Raw genomic sequence first — 18,119 nt, forward strand, 5'->3', positions numbered from 1 at the left:
CACAATTAAAAGAGTGAAACAAAAAAGAAAGGCAAAGATGAGTACAAAGAATGAGGATTTTTACTATTCTGAATTCATGACCAGGAAAAGACAGTCCATTCCTACAAATTTGTACTTAAATAATGGCAATGTCTAACTGTTTGGTATTGCACAGCATAACTGTACATACCTTACTTCAGTTCCAATAAAAGGAAATGGAGAAAGGAATAATGGATCCTAGGAATCAAAATCATTTCACTTATTTCATTCACAGCATCAGGGTGAAATACAGCCTCCAAAACATCACTGTGATTTCTTTCAGGAAAAGCAAAAAGATATTTGGTTTAGTTTTATGCTGTCCTCAAGCTTCTTTTGCTTGTGCCTGAGGGCAGGCTACCTTTTACTGAACTCAGCAGCTCAAAAAGAGTAACTTTTACTTAAGAAACCTTGTGAGCTATGTTTCTGTACGTTCATTAGTTTACTCGTAACCATAAGCAGAGCTTCTGTTCAACATCTCCCATCTATGCCTTGTATAAACTTCTGTTTGCACTTACCCACAGAAGGACAAGGCAAGAAGGACTTATCCTTGAATAATTCAAAAGTGTGGAGTGTAGAAAGTACTTAGTTTAATCTGGGAAGTGTTTTGTGTTGACAGTTTCACCTATAACCAGCAGCCCCTTTCACTCACTCTGCTTCAAAGGTCTCGGCTCTTTTTTATTCAATGCATTGACATGAGGCATGCAGAGAAAAGGCTAGACTGCAACTGAGAACATCCTATGTGCATACAGCTGAGCACTGTGAACATAAGACAGTTTGGGCAGGGACTGAGACAAATAACAATGGAGAAACTCTGACATTCTCCACAAACTGCAGTAGCAGAACAGTGGAAGACGATACTTTCTTTTGCAGTACAAAACAGTAAAGTGAAATTTCTCTCCCTGGTACAAAAGGTAAACTGTCAAGTCAGGCAGGTCCACGCTAATGTTTCAAAGTTGGGTCCTAGGAGGCTAATGAAAAATTTAGACATAACAGAATGCTGTAGCGAGTTTCTAAGTAGGATAGAAGTTCATTCTGTGATGTACTAAGAGTAGTAGATTGAGATGGTGCTTGAATTGTCATGGGAGATGTCTCTCTTTAAATCTCCCTGAGAAACACTAAATTGCAGTCTATGACTATATCTACATTAACACACGGGACAGTGCAATAAGGGCAGATCTGCAGAGCAAACAAGTGGGTGTTAAGGGTCCAACATTCATATTATTTGTATTGCTAGAATTTTTCTAAGGCCTAGTTCTCATCTGGTCCTGAATGTCTCAGCAGTTGTTATTTATAACTTCTGCACCTCTTAGTTTAGTTTCATCCTAACAGAATTCAGCCTGTACACTCAAGGATTGCTCCGTAACGTACACTTACACACAGAAAGTGGGACAAGTGGGAGATACACTTCAGATCAGTAGTGCAATTTTGAAGTGAAACATCAATGCAGTTCTATCCTGCAAGGAGTGGGTCTGCATCAGTCTTGCATCTTTTGGTACAAAACTGTATTTTCCTGTATCACACCATTAGGAATCCTTCTCAGTTTTAGCAGAAACACCGCCTTTTTTAAATAATTCCATAAATAGAGGTGGTGACATTCTTTTTGAAGAGAGGTAAATATATGAAATTGTAAGTGAAAAATTGCATGCCCTGTGTGTTTCAGCTCACTGCAGATTAGTCATGCAAAGAACCAACACGACCAGTATTTTATGCTTTTAAAAAAAAAAAAGAAAAAAAAAGGAGAAAAAGAGAAGGGGAGAGAGAGAGAGAGAGAGAGAGAGAGAGAGAGAGAGAGAGAGAGAGAGAGAGAGAGAGAGAGAGAGAGAGAGAGAGAGAAATTCAATATCTAAGAATCTTTTTCTCTTCCAAAACATAACATAGCAAACATGACTTCAGAACTGGTTTGAGTTTTTCAGGCACTGTTCTATACTTCTAATCAGCTGGGAAGACTAATTAAAAAATATCATCTTCCAACCAAACTTAAACTTTTTTTTTAACCGATTCAATACGAAATGATTCACAAACACATTCTTATTTATTTGCAAAGTTCTAGTTCACTAAACATGATAAAAACAAACAACATCAAAACATAACCAAAAACCACAACTGGCTTTGTTCAGGGTTCATCTTCCTTTCCAGTCAGCACCTATCCTTGTCTTTTCACGTGGCCACCTTCCCAGTCCTTCCTCTGGAACAGGTTTTCCTGTTGTTAGTCGTTTTACTTTCTCACCCTTATTCCCAGTTTCTCTCTCTTTCTCTTTTTTTTTTTTTTTTTTTACAGTAACGTAATACTTCACCTAATCGTAGCCACAGGAGTCTGAGCATGGTTTTGTTCAGGCAGTGATACATGTCTGGGTTTAGGACAGATGAACCAATTGTTTCAGGTAACTACTGCTCTGAAGAGATATAGTTAAAGCCAGAAATCGCCGAGTCAGCAATTTCACCCTAATAACAACAATGGGGCCGGATACAAGTGTTTCGGGTGGTTTTGTTTGTTTGCTTTAGGGTGGACATCAATATGACCAACACCTCCAACTCACTGAAATAAACTGGGCCCCAAAGGGGCAGAAAATTGGCTGAATCTATATGCAAAACAGCAGAAAAGCTGGTGGCTCGGAACAGAAAGCTCCTCTCCTGTTCTCTAGGCTGCTCACTTTCAGAAGAGTGAAAAATCCAAAGCAGAAGCAAGGGCTGCAGAACTCGGAAGCAGCCTCTGGTCAGGAGGTGCAGGAACTCCTCCCTCAGAGGACCAAATATGAGCATCTTTCATAACAGTAACAGACCTGCTCATACTGTGGCCACAGCCTGTCCACACTGTCCTCAGAAGCATGTCCTATCAACTGCTTTGCTGACATAATATACAGGTGACCACGTAATTCATTCAGGTTGACTGCATCTGGTGGCGGTTACCCCTTTTCTCCCTTTTGTGCAATATTTCACGGACTGAAAGACTAAAGCTTAGAGTACTGTTTGCACTCTCCCTGATGCAGCCTGGTAAGGGTTTGGGGTTGATATCTTTTTGTTTTGCTTTGTTTTTTAAAAAAAGCTTAGTTTGCTCCTAGGCCTTTGTCTAGCTATGCTTTAAATAGTTTGTCTTGGCTGCACCTTAAGGAGGTTTAACTTGAGAAACCTCTCTACTCCCTTTTCATTGACTACTCTGCCCCTACAGCACAATATCCCAGAGACAGTCTCCAACAACCTCTCATGCCATGCATGCTACGGAGCTTCTCTAGTCGAAGGCTGGGTGGTTTGGTTTGCACATACATGTATACACATGCATACAAGTATGGTGTTTCACACTACAAGCCTGTATCATTTCTGCTGTTCACTATCATCCCCACATATCTTCCAGCATTGTTGTTTCCAAAACATGGTAAGAATAAGTTCACCTTGGCCTGCTATCTATGCGGGGGAAAACAAAATAAATTTGACGCTTGGTAGAAACCCAAAAATTGTGATCAAACTATATAGTTAGTAAATTGTTTGTCTAAATCTTTCATGTACGATGAAAGATTATTATCATAATTCATTAGCAAATTACAGACTTTGTAATGCAGGCAGTCACAAATTTGGCTTTGTATCAATCATTTTAGACCAGCTGGGTAGAAATTAACACAACTCTGGGATACATAAAATGAAGTGCTCTTTCATTTTTAATGCACTGGAAACTTTGAAGAAAAAAAAAGAAGCTCTTTCAAAAACGTCAACTTTCCCTGATCTTTGGAAGTCCTTCCATTTCACTGTAGATAGAGACATATAGATATACTCAAAGACTTTATATAGTTTAGTAACATAGTAACTCCTCAATCAAAATAAATATAATGGATATTTAAAAGGAAAAACAGTAAAGTTAAAAAAAGAATCCCTTTCTTTCTTTGTTTATAAGGTGGTCACACATGTTAGACACCACCAGAATTATTAAATAAACCCAAAAGCTAATAGCCTAGCTACTCACAAGATACAATATTGTCAGAAATCGTGCTCTGAGCTTCTCCAGTCTAATAAGATGACCTTGTACAAAAAAGCTTGTTTTGATTATGTCTACTTCGCTTAAGCTACCAGGCCATGTATAGTGACAGCTGCATTTGGAAGCAACTTAAAACAAATTTTATCTTAGTGGCACCTAATCCAGCGACGGGTACAAGCAGCATGGAAAAGTCAGTGTCAAAATTAAACAATGCAGGCTTTTCTAGGAACAGATGCTTTTTGCCTGCAGCTGTAAAAACCTTAAAACAATCCTATACCCCACTGTCTGGTCACGCAACGATCACAAAGCAAGGCATAAATTTTGCCACTTATTGCAAATGTTTGCTGAGAGCTTCTATAACCCTTTTTAAAAACAGTAACAGGGATTTATTGAGGGTGATCATGAGGCCATTTTATCCTTTAAATGAGTGCAAGACTCTTCAACTTATGCCCATGATTCTTGGTACAAATACAAAAGAACAACTTTAAGTTCACGTTTTACACAGACATGGGAATATAACTGAAAAATCATAAGAAATGGTTTTACTAAACAGATAGCTATGCAGTCCATAACGTCTGAGTGAAACTGTTTGCTATAAACATTATTAATTCGCATTGGAAATCACAATTGAATATTTTCTTTGCATAGCAATTACAGAATGATTTAATGCTGTCCTGTAATTACACTATTTATATTTAAGATACTGTAGACTATTTCAGTGCCACATCTCCACCAAGACTGTTGAATATATTCACCACCCTAACTCTCTGGAAAGCAAATTGCAATGAATGCATTAATACTCTTTAAACTGCATCTTACTGAAAAAAATCTTCTATAGTCCTATGAAGAGAAATAGCTCATCAGTTCCCAATAAAGTGAGCAATTCACAAAGGCAAGAATCCAGCTGAATTCCACATGAACTTAAGGGGTTCAGATTAGCTTCTGTCGTACTTAAAAGTGATAGCACCAACACGATTTACATAGGTACAATATCTCCAAATATTTTCTCACTAAACAAGCACTCTAAAATTGTGAAGTGTTTCTTTTCTTACTCAACTTAAGAAGGAAAACAACAAAAAAAAACCCACACAACTTTTCCAGAACAACAGTTCATTAGCACCTCACTATTTATAAGTATAATTGGGTTGTTTGATGAGAAAACATGAGAGAACACTGTGCCTACTATAATTTGCACAAATATAAATTCCATTGTTTGAAAACAAGTCAGCAATTCAACGGCTGTTATTGTTTTGTTTTCAAGAAAAGTGTATATTACACAATAACAGGAGTGATCATAATATAGTTAACATACGGAAGAAAGGTTAAACTATGCTCTACTACGCTCTAATTTACAACCTGCAAATTACTTTTAATTGTGAAAAACACTAATATTTAGTTTTTCATTTATGACTCAACTAAATATAATTTACATAGATAGCAGTACTGTGCTATTTAGCTACAGAATACTGCTTTGCCACTTTCAATGGACAAGAGCTAGGAACATAGCTGTTTAATACGTTCATAAGGCTGCTTACGTTTTCTTGTCATTTCATGCTAACACTTTTTTAATAGCTAGCATTATGATGGAAGCTTTGCACAAAAATTCTTCACCTCTGAAAGTAAAACAGCAAAAATTCAAAATCAGAATACTGAGTTATGGATTTAATTGCAGCTTGGGAAAAAAAAAAAAAATCAGAGTTCTAAATTAGGTCTTGATCCCAAAAATCCTTAGCATCCTTAAATTACACGAGCAAAGCCATTCAATTCAACACGATTACTTCAAAAATAAGGACAACTCACATGACTGAGCATTCATGGAACAGAACCTGTAACCAAAATTATAACAATGACTCCTCATTACTTCCAAATTCAAATAAATTGATCCTTATCCTTTGAGACTCTCTCAAATCCAGCCTACATTTACGGGGCGTAACAGAGACAGAGAGAAAGGAAGAAAGAAAGAAGGGAAGATATAAACACACATACAAACTACAAGCGTTGACAAATCGAAAGCTAACAGATGTGTGACTTCTAATTAGTTATAATAATCTGTGCTTCAATGCTATTGGAACATGCCTCGCCTTCCTTTGGAAATTCAACAGCTTCCTTTGGAGTTTTAATTTCTTTGGGTCCTTCTAAATTTATCCAAGAAAAAACCTGCTTTCAGTAAATTTTAGATATCTACAGTGATAACTTTATGAAAGGAAAATATTAAATTATAATTATCCTAAACAGACACAGTCTTGTGAAACTAACCCGACATTCATACGAAAATACAAAGCATTGAACTATAATGAATTTGATTCATCCTTGGACACAAAGCTTTACCACAGTAAACTCAGTCAACTGTTGCTCTTGCTTTTATATTCATAGTACTTAAATAGCGCACTTTAAAACAAAAAAAACTCCAATTGGCTTTTCATACATCCACCCTCCCCAAAAATAACGCACTTGAAAAACCCAAATGATATGAAAAGGCTTCAAGGCCTCTTTTCTCCTTTTCACAGCACTTTTTTTTTTTATTTCTGTTTGCAGTAATCTGCCTTTCACTTTCTCATTGCTACAGAACAAACGAGGAGGCTCAGCACTTTGAAAAGGGGGCTCAATGTGTAATGGGTCCACTAGAATTAATTTAGTTGCACCAAATCCATTGAGCAGTGAGTTTTTTTTCTCTTCTCAAATCATTTTGAGTCGGACGCAGCCCCCAGCCTTTGTAATTCTAGTAAAGCACTTAAAGTGCACAGTAGGTGTTCATCAGGACCATCTGGTCAAAAGCAAAACAAGCTGCTGATTTTGCCTTTGAATAGAATGAAGCAAGTGTGAATTAGTCTCTTCAATTAGCACTATTACAACCTGTCAAGTGCATATTGTAAAACAGGATTATTACAGTATTGGTCACCAGTGCAATTATTTACTCTCTGCCTTTTCTTGCATATAAAAATGTCCATGTTTACTAGTTTTTGATAACTGAAGATCGTTTCGTTAATGATATGCACGTCCAAACCCACCAAAAACAAATTACAGGTTATGAAACATATTCTGTCAGGAATATATTAAGCTTCATAATTAATAGAGAAGTAAAAGAGTGCCCTTTATCTCTTATTGCTGTTTCTGTTGCATAGGAAAAAAAATGGTTCTATACCTTCTACGTAATCCCTTAGAAACACAACTGTCTCCACAGTCAGATATTTAGATATCTTGAACGCCAAATAAAGCTATCACTTTTGAACAGGTATGTAATAGCTATTTTCCTTTTTATTTCCCAAGGAACTTCCTTTCCATACAGTTCTAAACAGATGACCATTTACAAAAATCTTTTTCCTTCCCCTCAGTGGATACATTTTAGTTTAGCAATATGCTGTTTTTCTTTTTAAAAAAAAAAGAAAAAAAAATCAAGTTCATTCACCTTATAAAAAAAGATTTTTTCCGCCTTGTTTAAAAAGTTGAACCCTAACTTGCTAGACGGTACTCATTTACCACTGTAGAACACTGAGGCTATTACAGTAATAGATGTTTAAAGTACGTATACTATTCTAATCACACACTATAAATTGAATATAATTGTTACGTGATAGATTTCTTTGAAAAGCAAAATTTTCAGTTTTCACAAAAATCATCTAAGGATCTTAAGTACATTCAGTATAACAGCAAAACTTATTAACTTGTCCAGTACTATGAGAATAATTAACCAGTAGTATGGAATAGCTGTGTAGCTCCTATCAAATATTAAAATGGAGTATTAGTTACTGATTTTTATTTGCATAAGAATAGGGGTTTTTAAACTATCTCAGCAAAGCAGATAAAAATGCTACAATATAAGATAACTGTTTCTGACTCTGTTACATACATACAATATTCGGATATGTTGATACTCTAATCCCTGGCAAGCCTATCCTATTGCAATTACTTAGCTACAATATTAAAAGGATGAAAATTATTATATACACTTTTCACACTCCCATGCCAATGTCTGACCTTTAGTATGGGTGATCTCACTCAAAAATAACTGGCTTGAAAATATTTATACAAATACCAAAAGTCAGATCTGAAAAAAGGAAAAAAACCTTCTTCAGCTAAATTAGTTTTTTGTATGTTGAAGAGAGTTCATCTACTCACATATATTTATGTATTAGCATTATCTAGGCCTTTTAAATGAGGTTTCTGCCCGTGTTTATATGTTCTGGTTTTGTATCTTGTTTCACATTCATCCACTTATCAAAAAAGCTTTTAAAAATTCTGTAAAAAGGTCTTCTAACTATCGGTAGTCTCTGTCAACACAGAATTTATAGCTTATCCCATCCCAGAGCAGTTCTGTGTATGCCTAGTTCGTTCTCTTGCCTGCAGTGCTACTGGATACATTGCTTTTCATATTCCACCTTAGCCAGTAAGTCTACAGGGAACAAAGAACAAATATACTACTTAACACAGGTGACAGAGATGCTAAGAAGCTAGCCTCTACTTACTTTAATTGGCTAAAGGCACGGACTAAAGAGCAGATGCAGCTATGCAAAGGTAGACAGTATTTAGGAACCTATCTTCTTTGCACAGATTTTATGTTTTACTAGGAATTACAGTACCTGGTGCATGCTTTACCTAGTATCCTCAACTGGAATCTCCAATAATTACAAAAATATATATATATACATATATGTGTATCCATATATATCTATCTTCAAGGGGCCTGGGGTTTCTGCATATTTCACTTGTCCTCCCTTTAATAGCCACAGCTTGTGTACACTGGGTACTGCTGTAATCCTGCACACAGGAATCACAAAAAAGGCTTCAAAGACTACACGGTCAGTAAAATAGACAAATGCAAACTCCTTGTTTTTAATGGAGGTAATTAGTCTGTTAAAATTTTCTGAATGTTTTTTCCCCCATGGCACTTACTAGAACAACAAAAAGCGTGAAGCATGTTGTTGGGATAAAAAGAGAGCTTTCCAAATTCCAAATTCAGTAAGTTTTTCACAAATTAGTTAAACTGTGCCTACTCCAGAATGAGAACAAAAAGTTGCTTTTCAGGAAAATATTAAGTACTCCCCTTTTGAAAAGAAAAATAATAAACATTTTAAAAAATAAAAAAAACTTGCCCTTCGTCTCTCAAGTAACGTAACCACAACTCACAAAAAATATTCATTCCTAGTATATAACAAAATCATAACAGACAAAATAAATGATGTTGAAAGTGGCAATGTCTTACAAATTTCAGCACATATCTTCTCAAATCAAAATTAAAAAAAGCTCTCTCACCTCAACTTTCAACTAGTGATAGCCTCTACTAATTATCATAGTAGAATAAAGACCGAGCATTCAGACTGAAAACTCTTCATAATTTTATAAGTATTAGCACTTCAATTTGTTAGAACTGCCCTTACTTAACCATATAGTACATTGGAAATGTTTTAATTTACAGTCTCCAAACTGGCACAAAACCTACTCATTTCCAGTTTAAAATGCAGATCATGGAAAAAAGTAATCATGATTTTTTCCCAGAACAGTATCTGCCCAGAATTAATTTAATACTGCAATTTTACAAGAACAAACAGATGTCAGAAAAACGTGACACAGATTAATTTGCAATTTAGGCCAACATGTTATCGTTAACTTTCCAAGTTAACAACTCCCCTACCCAACTTGCAAGAAAAAAAAAAAAACTACAGAATTTTTGGAGAACTTGTTTTTCGTTTTTTATATTATTTCTGAAGATTCGTTATAATGATTCAGGTCTGCAACCTATAACTGAGGATAAGTTTTTTTGTTTTTTTTTAACCGAAAAATTAAATCTTAATGAGTAAGTAGTTGAAGATGTGGACAAAACACGTGATAAAAGCACTTTTGTGCACCATCCAAAATCCAACCATGGAATTAATACAGGAAAATTTGTGGAACCAGATCTGAGCACTATGGTTCAGGCTTTTCTGCTAGCTAATTTTCTGCTGGACTGTATTCCATAAAAAGCATGATTTAAGTAATAGTTCATCCAAATATCATTTGAAACATACGTTCTAAACAAAGAAAGAAGAAAACAGAACTGAAGCAACAGTAGTTTATTAGAGCACAGCAGATAGCTCACTGGATTTCACATTAAACCGTTGCAAAATATTTATGACTGTTCTGCAAGTTTTTTTTGTTGTTGTTGTTGTTGCTGGAAACATTTGTAAAATAAATATTTTTTATTCCTTAAAACTTGCTGCACTAATAATAACAACAAACCAAACAACTGGCCCTGGAGAGACAGTTGCATTCAACTGTGGCAAGCAATGGAACATTTATAGAATTTTAAATATTTCTTTTAATAATTGATGTAGTCATTTTGAATCTTTTTGCATAGGATATAACGTGTGAGTAGATTGCATTAACACTGCTTAAACATTTCAACTTGTCAGTATGGCCAACTCGATTTCTGAAATATTTGCAGTATTTTCCCATCGAAACAGTAATAAAGGTAGAATAAATATATGCCGCTGCTTTATAATCACTGAACATTAATGAATATTTTATGTCTTTTTAAATCTCCCTGTTTAATTTAAAAGGGTGAAATTAAGTCTCCTCCCTGCAATATGCCAATTATCTGTAAATCAAACAATAACTTAGCCATTATACTCCTTTTTGTTAATATACCAGAAGCTAATTTGAAAATGCTGAATGGCATTTATAGGTAATAATTGAATAGTCCTTCCTGCCCTCTTGTGGTTGGCAACTGCAACTTGCATAAAGCTTTTCCACTATTACAAAAATACACCAGAAGGAAAGTAAACTATTAATTTGTACAAGTGTGAGCAAGAGAATGAATAAAAATTCTAACAGTCTCTGGAGAGGAAAGAGATAGGGAGAGCGAAGAAAGAAAAATATCACTGATTCCTTCAAATCACACAAAGCAACGAGATTCATCAATCGTTTGTTACAATGCTCGCTCTATGCTAAAAGAAAAAAAAATAAATTAAAAACCAATTAGGGAGTTAACATACAAAACAGTGCTTGTTTTCTATAATTAGACAAATGTTCACCGTCCCTTTTACCTCAGCCAAGTCCCCAGTGATTTCAGTGTGACTTTGTACAGACACATTCACCTGTTCAGCATCAACTGCAGCAAGAAGGTCCAGAGTTTTTTCCACTCTAGCTTCTGAAACTGTCTCAATTCTACACGCTGTATTGGATGCAACGCTTCGATACAAGAGATAAAGGCACAGAAAGATTTGATGCAAGGTTGATTTGGTTATGGGGTGGCAGGGCTTGGGGTGTTTTTTTGTTTTTGTTTTTTTCTTCAGTTGTTTAAGGGGGAAAATTATTCACTCACTTTTAAATTAAATTGACTTTGTATGCGACATGTTGACTATCATCTGTAACTACCAACAAATAAGATTACTTCAATGCATGTAAAGACAGCCTAAATACCCAAGCACTGTACCACCTTCTGGTTCCTTTAAGACCCACCAGGAAAAAAGTAATTGATATAGCATATGTAAAAAGAAGCAATATGCATGTTTTTTTCTTTTAGCATCTCACAATTTAAAAATTGAAAAAAATATCATTATGATCATTTATTTTTGTATGGTTTTTAAATTAGGAATAATTTGAAAAGTCAGAGCCGAGACCCTCCAAAAACAAACTGGCCCAACAATGTTTGCAAATTTATATTGAAAAGTAAGTTTAAAAAAAAACACAAAATAAAAACCAGCCTTTTGCACAGAGCAAAATCAGAATCTAGATCTTAAGAATAACAGGGTTCACAATGAAAATAGCCAGTTTTCATTGTTGTGTTAGCTATTGCTCCTACAGCTAATATTACGGAACTTAAAACAATCCTACCTACAATGTCACCATATCACAGGAAAGATTTCAGTAAGATCTTCTCAGTCCTGAAAGACTGACTGAGAGAAGTGTCACATCGATAGCAAGCATACATTTAATCTGAAAAGTAAGCCTTTATTCTTAATATTTTTTAACGTGAATTCTGAAGATTCACATTTCAGATTGCTTGTCACGTTTCTTCAGGTTTCATATATCCCCGCTTGGTGGGTGGTACGGAAAATAACCATTTGAAACATTAGACATACTGTGAAGCATTAGACAACAATATTTTGTTTTTGTTTAGAAAGGAGTTTAAAAAAAAACACACACACAAGGAGTGCTTGTTCTAAATTCAGAGGATCCAGATTCATACCAGGGACGTTTATTCCTCCAGGACTTAATCGTGACAAAGTTCTCTACAACACCACCCCTTGCTGGCCACTCCACAGAACCGCACGGACACCGGCATACAAAGAAATCCCGTGGCTCCCAAACCGCTACAGATTACAGCGCTGCGAGAGCCACCAATAACAGTAGAGGTGCTTACAAAAGGGAGATGGAGCTGCTTAGAAGAGAGCAAGGCAGTGGGAGCTTCAAGGGGCTAAAAAATAAAATGGATCTGAATAACTGCCTTTCCTTATCACTCTTCAATAACTCAGTGAACACTGTTTATGTATTTTGCAATCGCAATGCAAAAAGAAACATCTTTTCTGTATGATTTAATAGTGAACCTTTTTTAGGTCATGTCCTTTAATCAATTTATAGCAACCTTGATGATCCGAGTTGATTAAACCAAAAACTGAGCAATAAAATAGTTCCCAACAAAATCATGTAAGCCCTCTTTAACCAAGTTGCCGTTAGCTATAATGAGCAACATTTATTCTTCAGCTGTGAAACGGAACTCACCTCCTGAATGGTACTGCTTCCTGAGAAGTTGAGGTTGTACTCCCGCTGGACTTCTCGATGGGTGACGATCAGCATGAAGTTTTGATTTAATGACTCCTGCAGGGCCCTGAAATGGTTGAAAGAAAAACAAGAAAATCAGGGATAAGCATGTTGTAGCTTGTTTTACAGCTAGATGCAAAAACCCCAGGGTACCCTAAACCCTACATGGACAAGTCCAGGCACAACATTATCATCTCTCTTTTCACTCTTAAATGCAAGAAAGCACACTGAGAATGACTGAAGGCCATTCTTGAACTGCTTCCTTAATAAGGTGACTGCAGCCTTTAAAGCTCTTCTAATGTTAAGTATTTTCAAAATCGAGAGAGTCACATTATCATCACAAACATCAGGTATATTTAGCACTCACAATGCCATTAACACCAGGCTTGTAAGCATATTGATGACCAGACAAAATATCAAGCTACAATGCACATTAAAAACTGATAGTAAGCAGAACAAAGCAAAGCATGCTCTTACTTCTCTAGGGCACCTGAAGAAAAAATCAAACGGAAATTCTTCCGCTTAGCTTCATTCAAAGCACAAATTCAGCTAATTAGAACTGGGAAACTAACTACAAAGTTTCTCGTGTGGGTATTGAGCATTTAGAGAAATATGTTCTGCTCAATTTTTTCTTAATAGACATTAAAGTATCTTTAATGATTTCAATTGAGGAAAAAAAAAATCTTCAGATACAGATTGAACAGGTCAACTATATATTCATGTTGCCACATAAAACTTGTCTTTTGTGATTTTCCTGGTAACAGAAGATCTAGACATTAGAAAAGCATCCTGCTTACTTAATTAGACACAAAATTATGCAATTATCTACTTTTCAAAAGAAAAGACAGGACTTGTATTACAATCAGGGCTAATTACAGCTGTGTACAACCTTATATATAGGCTACAAAACTGCAACAATATTATAACACAGCTTGCTACATTTCTAAAATTTATGTAAACTTGACCTGTTTAAGGGTATTTGGAATTATATCGGGTTTTTTTCTTTCTTTTTTAATAACACACTCATACAAGAATGATAAACTTTTTTTCTTCAGATCTTCACTGTTGCAATCTACTGCTTCACCTCAATACTCTGTTTCTTCAAGCAATAAAGGACAAATTCTGTTTGGACCTACTATGCAGATGAACACTGCTGTATCTTAATACACAAGAAGACAAGAAAGACTGCTAGACTATTTGAGTCTGGATATGTTAGTTTTTCTTCTGCTGGAATTACTGGTCTGCAGTTTTGCTACTCAGATAGTAAGGAACCCACGCAATACTCATTGGATGCTTCAGCAAGAGATGCACGATTTACTTTAACACTTCAAGAAAAATTACCTTATAAAAATATCTTCACTCAGCAACATAATATGGATTCTGTGACATCTTAAATATAATAACCACATACTACAAAACAAAATCAAAGTGCTATTTTTCTTGTGTTTTACATTTTTGTAATATGGAAGACAAAGTTTATTCATTGTTAATGCTAAGAATGTTCAAATACATGACAGACACTACATAGATGACTTATTTCAGTTGTACCTCTTAATGTGAAGCTAGCTGCACTTGTCACAAATTCTAATAATAAGCTGGAAAATTTTTAAAATAATTAACAGCCCCTCTAAAGACAAGAAATAGTCCAGAAAAATCAAGTATATTTTTCAAGTATGTATTTTACTTTTCATACTGAAACGCAGTTGTTGCAGTTAGACTGTAAAATCTTGATTTTAAATATTCAAACACTTTCTTTTCCATCTTCATTACCAAAAATAGGATAATATTGAAATTTTAAAGTAAAAACCTGTGTTATACGTGTAATCTTTTTGTCCTCAAGAGGATCAAGTCCACTAGGTCACATGATTTGCTATGATCATATTATACTTTTTTTCCAAGTAGTGGAGCTTTAGTACCATCTCTTTTTGGAATGATCAATCATTTACGTATTTCTACAACGCAATGGATTTAAAAAAAAAAATCTACTACCAACACTACTGCTTTGCAAAAGATGATGGATCCAGTCCTGAAAACCTGAGTAACACTAAAGACTACAATATTTCAGACCACAAAAATTGCTTCTTATATGAGACAACCAGATGTCTCATAGTTCACAGGGAAAACGTCTCAGAAAATAGAAGCAACAGCGAGGTTGCAGGGATGTTGCAGCTAAAAGAAATAGGTGCAATTGATTATGAAAATCTGAAATTAAACAAGGAGGGAATTTAAATGGAGATGCAGCGCAAAATATTCCCTTCTCTGAGAACAAGCAAGCTCTCACTATATATTCAGAGCCAAATACAAACAAAGACTTGGCTAAAAATTAGGCTAAAAAAAAAAAAAAAAAACACCTTGAAACACCTTTTTGAAAGTGCTGGCTATTAAAGTATATGACTGATTATTCATCTTTTCCTCAGAAAGATAATGACGAATATGTGTAGAATAAAATTTACACACAAATACAATGATCAACTGACCCAATCCTTTGAGCTGCCATACCAAAACTTTCTATGGCCTGAGAGCCACAGGACATGTAACATTCCCTGGAAAGCCAAGGGGAAGAGGAGCTGTTAGTGCATGTGATGGGCAGTATATGCCGATAACTTCCTAGGCGTACCAACGCTCCTCTGCGGGATGGGGTTGATTTTAACACGCAGCTGGACAACCAGTAAGGCCCACCAATTCCCAAATTCATTTCCTCCAGCAGCTAAGGATTTGGATTACCCCAAAGTCTTTGTGCCAACAAAACTCTGCCTCCAAAAACCTGCCTTGCCTTATAATCGTATTTGCAATCATTAAAGCTATCAAACGCACAAAACAGAGATATTTAAAGGAGATTTCTAATCTCATTGACAATAAGCTGAAACTTCTTTATTTTTTTAGGTGCACATAACAGTGGTGAGAGCCTGACTTTGAACATAAAGCACATTGCTAAAATTTTAGCTCCTGCGTTTGAGCAGTTTCATCTTCCAGCAACTGTTATTAGTGGACTGTAAATCTTCCAAATAAAATGTATGCATAAGGGGTGGGGGGAGGGAAGTCGAGAAAGATTTTTTGCCATCAGCGCTAACAGAATTTAATTTATCTAAGGATTAATTATGGGGGCAGAGGGGCAAATTCTAGAAATAGAATTAAAGTGGGCAACTCTTGTCAGCACCATGTCCTCCCTACTGCAAATCCTAGCTTTCAAAAGCATGTACAGATAGGTTGTCCATTGCCATTACTTTTCCCCCGCCTCAGCTGAATGATTACACATTCACTATTCAGCATAGGAGACATGGGAACTCAGTGATATTTTTAGGAACAACTCTGCCTCAGAGAGAGGCAATCAGAAAGAAGCAAGTCTGAGCACAGACAAAAGAGAACAGATCTGAGCACAGTTACCACATTGACCACTTCTAGCAAGAGAGATTCAGATCAGTTTTCTATTTCATATGGATCACATATAGCTTTGGTTATCAGCGTTACCGCAACGCATAAAAACCTCACGGATGAACCTGGATTCAACAGGGGCTGAAACTCCACAAAATGCAAACAAAAACGTCCTTTAAAACTCAAATTTTAGACAACAAAAGATACAAGAACGTTCTTCTCTAAATTCCAAGTATCAAATGCTCGATTAAGAGTCCTGAAAGATTTTATTCACTAGCTACTCCGTATGTCTCAATATTTCAGTATAGTACAATTCTAATAAATTTACAGTAGAACCAAATTTAGCCAAAAAGCATGTAACTGCAAATAATGTTCATCTCAACAGGTTAGCAACTGTCCAATCAGTTTATGCAAGGCTAAAGCACAATGATATTAATATTTATATTATATTTTAAGCTTCCAGTTCTACTAGTTTTCCACTGTTCTGTAACACTTAACAATAGATATAACCAATCTATTGTTAATATATTAAGTACTGCCTTAATGCTTTGACTTTTGATGTAGTTTTTTATAGCATTATTCTTTGAAATTTTAGAGATATTTTTAACTATGAAACCAAAAGTATACCCTTAATCAATGATCAGCAAGTCCTCTTTTTTATTTCAGTTCTGTGAGTTTTTATGAAACAAATTCATTATTTCTCATTATGCAAGATCTTCTTCAGTGACAAGGAGATTTTCCCAAAAATCTCAGGATTTTATATAAATAGGTATGACACAAAGTAATTAACATTTCCATTTTAAACTTACAGATTTATACAAGCTCATGTCAACAGAAGTCCAAATTTACTGTAATTACAGATTATTTACATTAAAACAAAATAAGAAGTCAGTATGTAAATGTAATGTTTGTTGTAGCTAATGCAGCAGGAGATGGTAGATTAGGTTCAAACAGCAATCAGTTAGCAAATCTGGCTAACATGTAAATGAGCAGAAGCCCTTTTGTTTACCTTCTATTGCATTTTAAACTTCAGGATTTTTAAACTGTCTCATGAGCAGATGTGAAAATAAAACATTAATCTTACCATTCTCATTGAGGTTTTCAAAGTAACTAAAGCAAGGCACTGCTCCTGTCCAGCTAAACAGACACTACTAATAATTGGAGTTGCAGGTTACATCGTTCTTAATTAACACTCCGCTACAGTTGATAACATACACCGAGACACCATGTCACAGTCACCACTCCTCTGCAACAATCTAAAAGACACACACTCAGCAAAAGACGGGGCCATTTCTTGAAAGATTTTTTTTTATTCCTATCCATACAGATTATTACATTTCTTAAATTACAATTGCTCAGAATATATTATCTGTAATAATCTCCAAGATATGCACACAGTCAGATAGCTTTTAACTGTCCAATGATACACCAGGTATAATAAAGTATCTCAGATTTTCAGCTATTTAGAAAAATATATATAAAAGCCCCACGATATCTATTAAAGTGACAACCAAAGGAAAAAAAAAACACTGATTAAAAACATTTCCCAGAACATGCAAGATGGAAAGGGAAGAATGTCAGGATGACCTAAGCATGTGGCCAGACTTGCACGCCTACCCTTCTCATGCTCCCTTCTATCGCGCTCCCAAGCCTCTCCCTGTGCAGGGTATTGCTGGCTTTCAAGAAGCACCCGAGGCAGCAAAGGCCACGATAGAGAAGTGGAAAGGAATCTAATCTGGCAAAGCAGGTGCAAGGGATTTCTCTCCTTGGACAACTAACTGATGGACATTCTTTGTCCTCTTCCCTTTTAAGGCTGCTTTCCAAAAAAAAAAATTATGTTTTTCTCCACCCACCCGTCCCATCCAGTAACTTTGAACATACTCACTAGTTTCAAGGAAATCTGACAGTTATAAAGGTCCCAAAAACTGAGTGAAAAATCAACAGCTGGGTAGAGGAAAGAGACCCAAATTAGTACCCATCTTAGTAAGAAGCTGCAATACAAGTCTAACATTTTTATATTCCATGCAGC

The 18,119-nt window shown here is 35.5% G+C and overlaps 1 protein-coding gene across 2 annotated transcripts in view; it reads right to left on the reverse strand.

The window, feature by feature from the left end:
* FAF1 (Fas associated factor 1) overlaps positions 1-18,119 on the reverse strand; it is a 183,780-nt gene that overhangs the window by 113,543 nt on the left and 52,118 nt on the right. For both annotated transcript variants that reach the window (XM_068953099.1, XM_068953098.1), the window contains exon 7: positions 12,680-12,785. In XM_068953099.1, coding sequence (XP_068809200.1) covers positions 12,680-12,785 — 106 coding nt within the window. The remainder of the gene's footprint in view (positions 1-12,679; positions 12,786-18,119) is intronic.

This window comes from Struthio camelus, chromosome 8 (assembly GCF_040807025.1).
Source record: "Struthio camelus isolate bStrCam1 chromosome 8, bStrCam1.hap1, whole genome shotgun sequence".
NCBI lineage: Eukaryota > Metazoa > Chordata > Aves > Struthioniformes > Struthionidae > Struthio > Struthio camelus.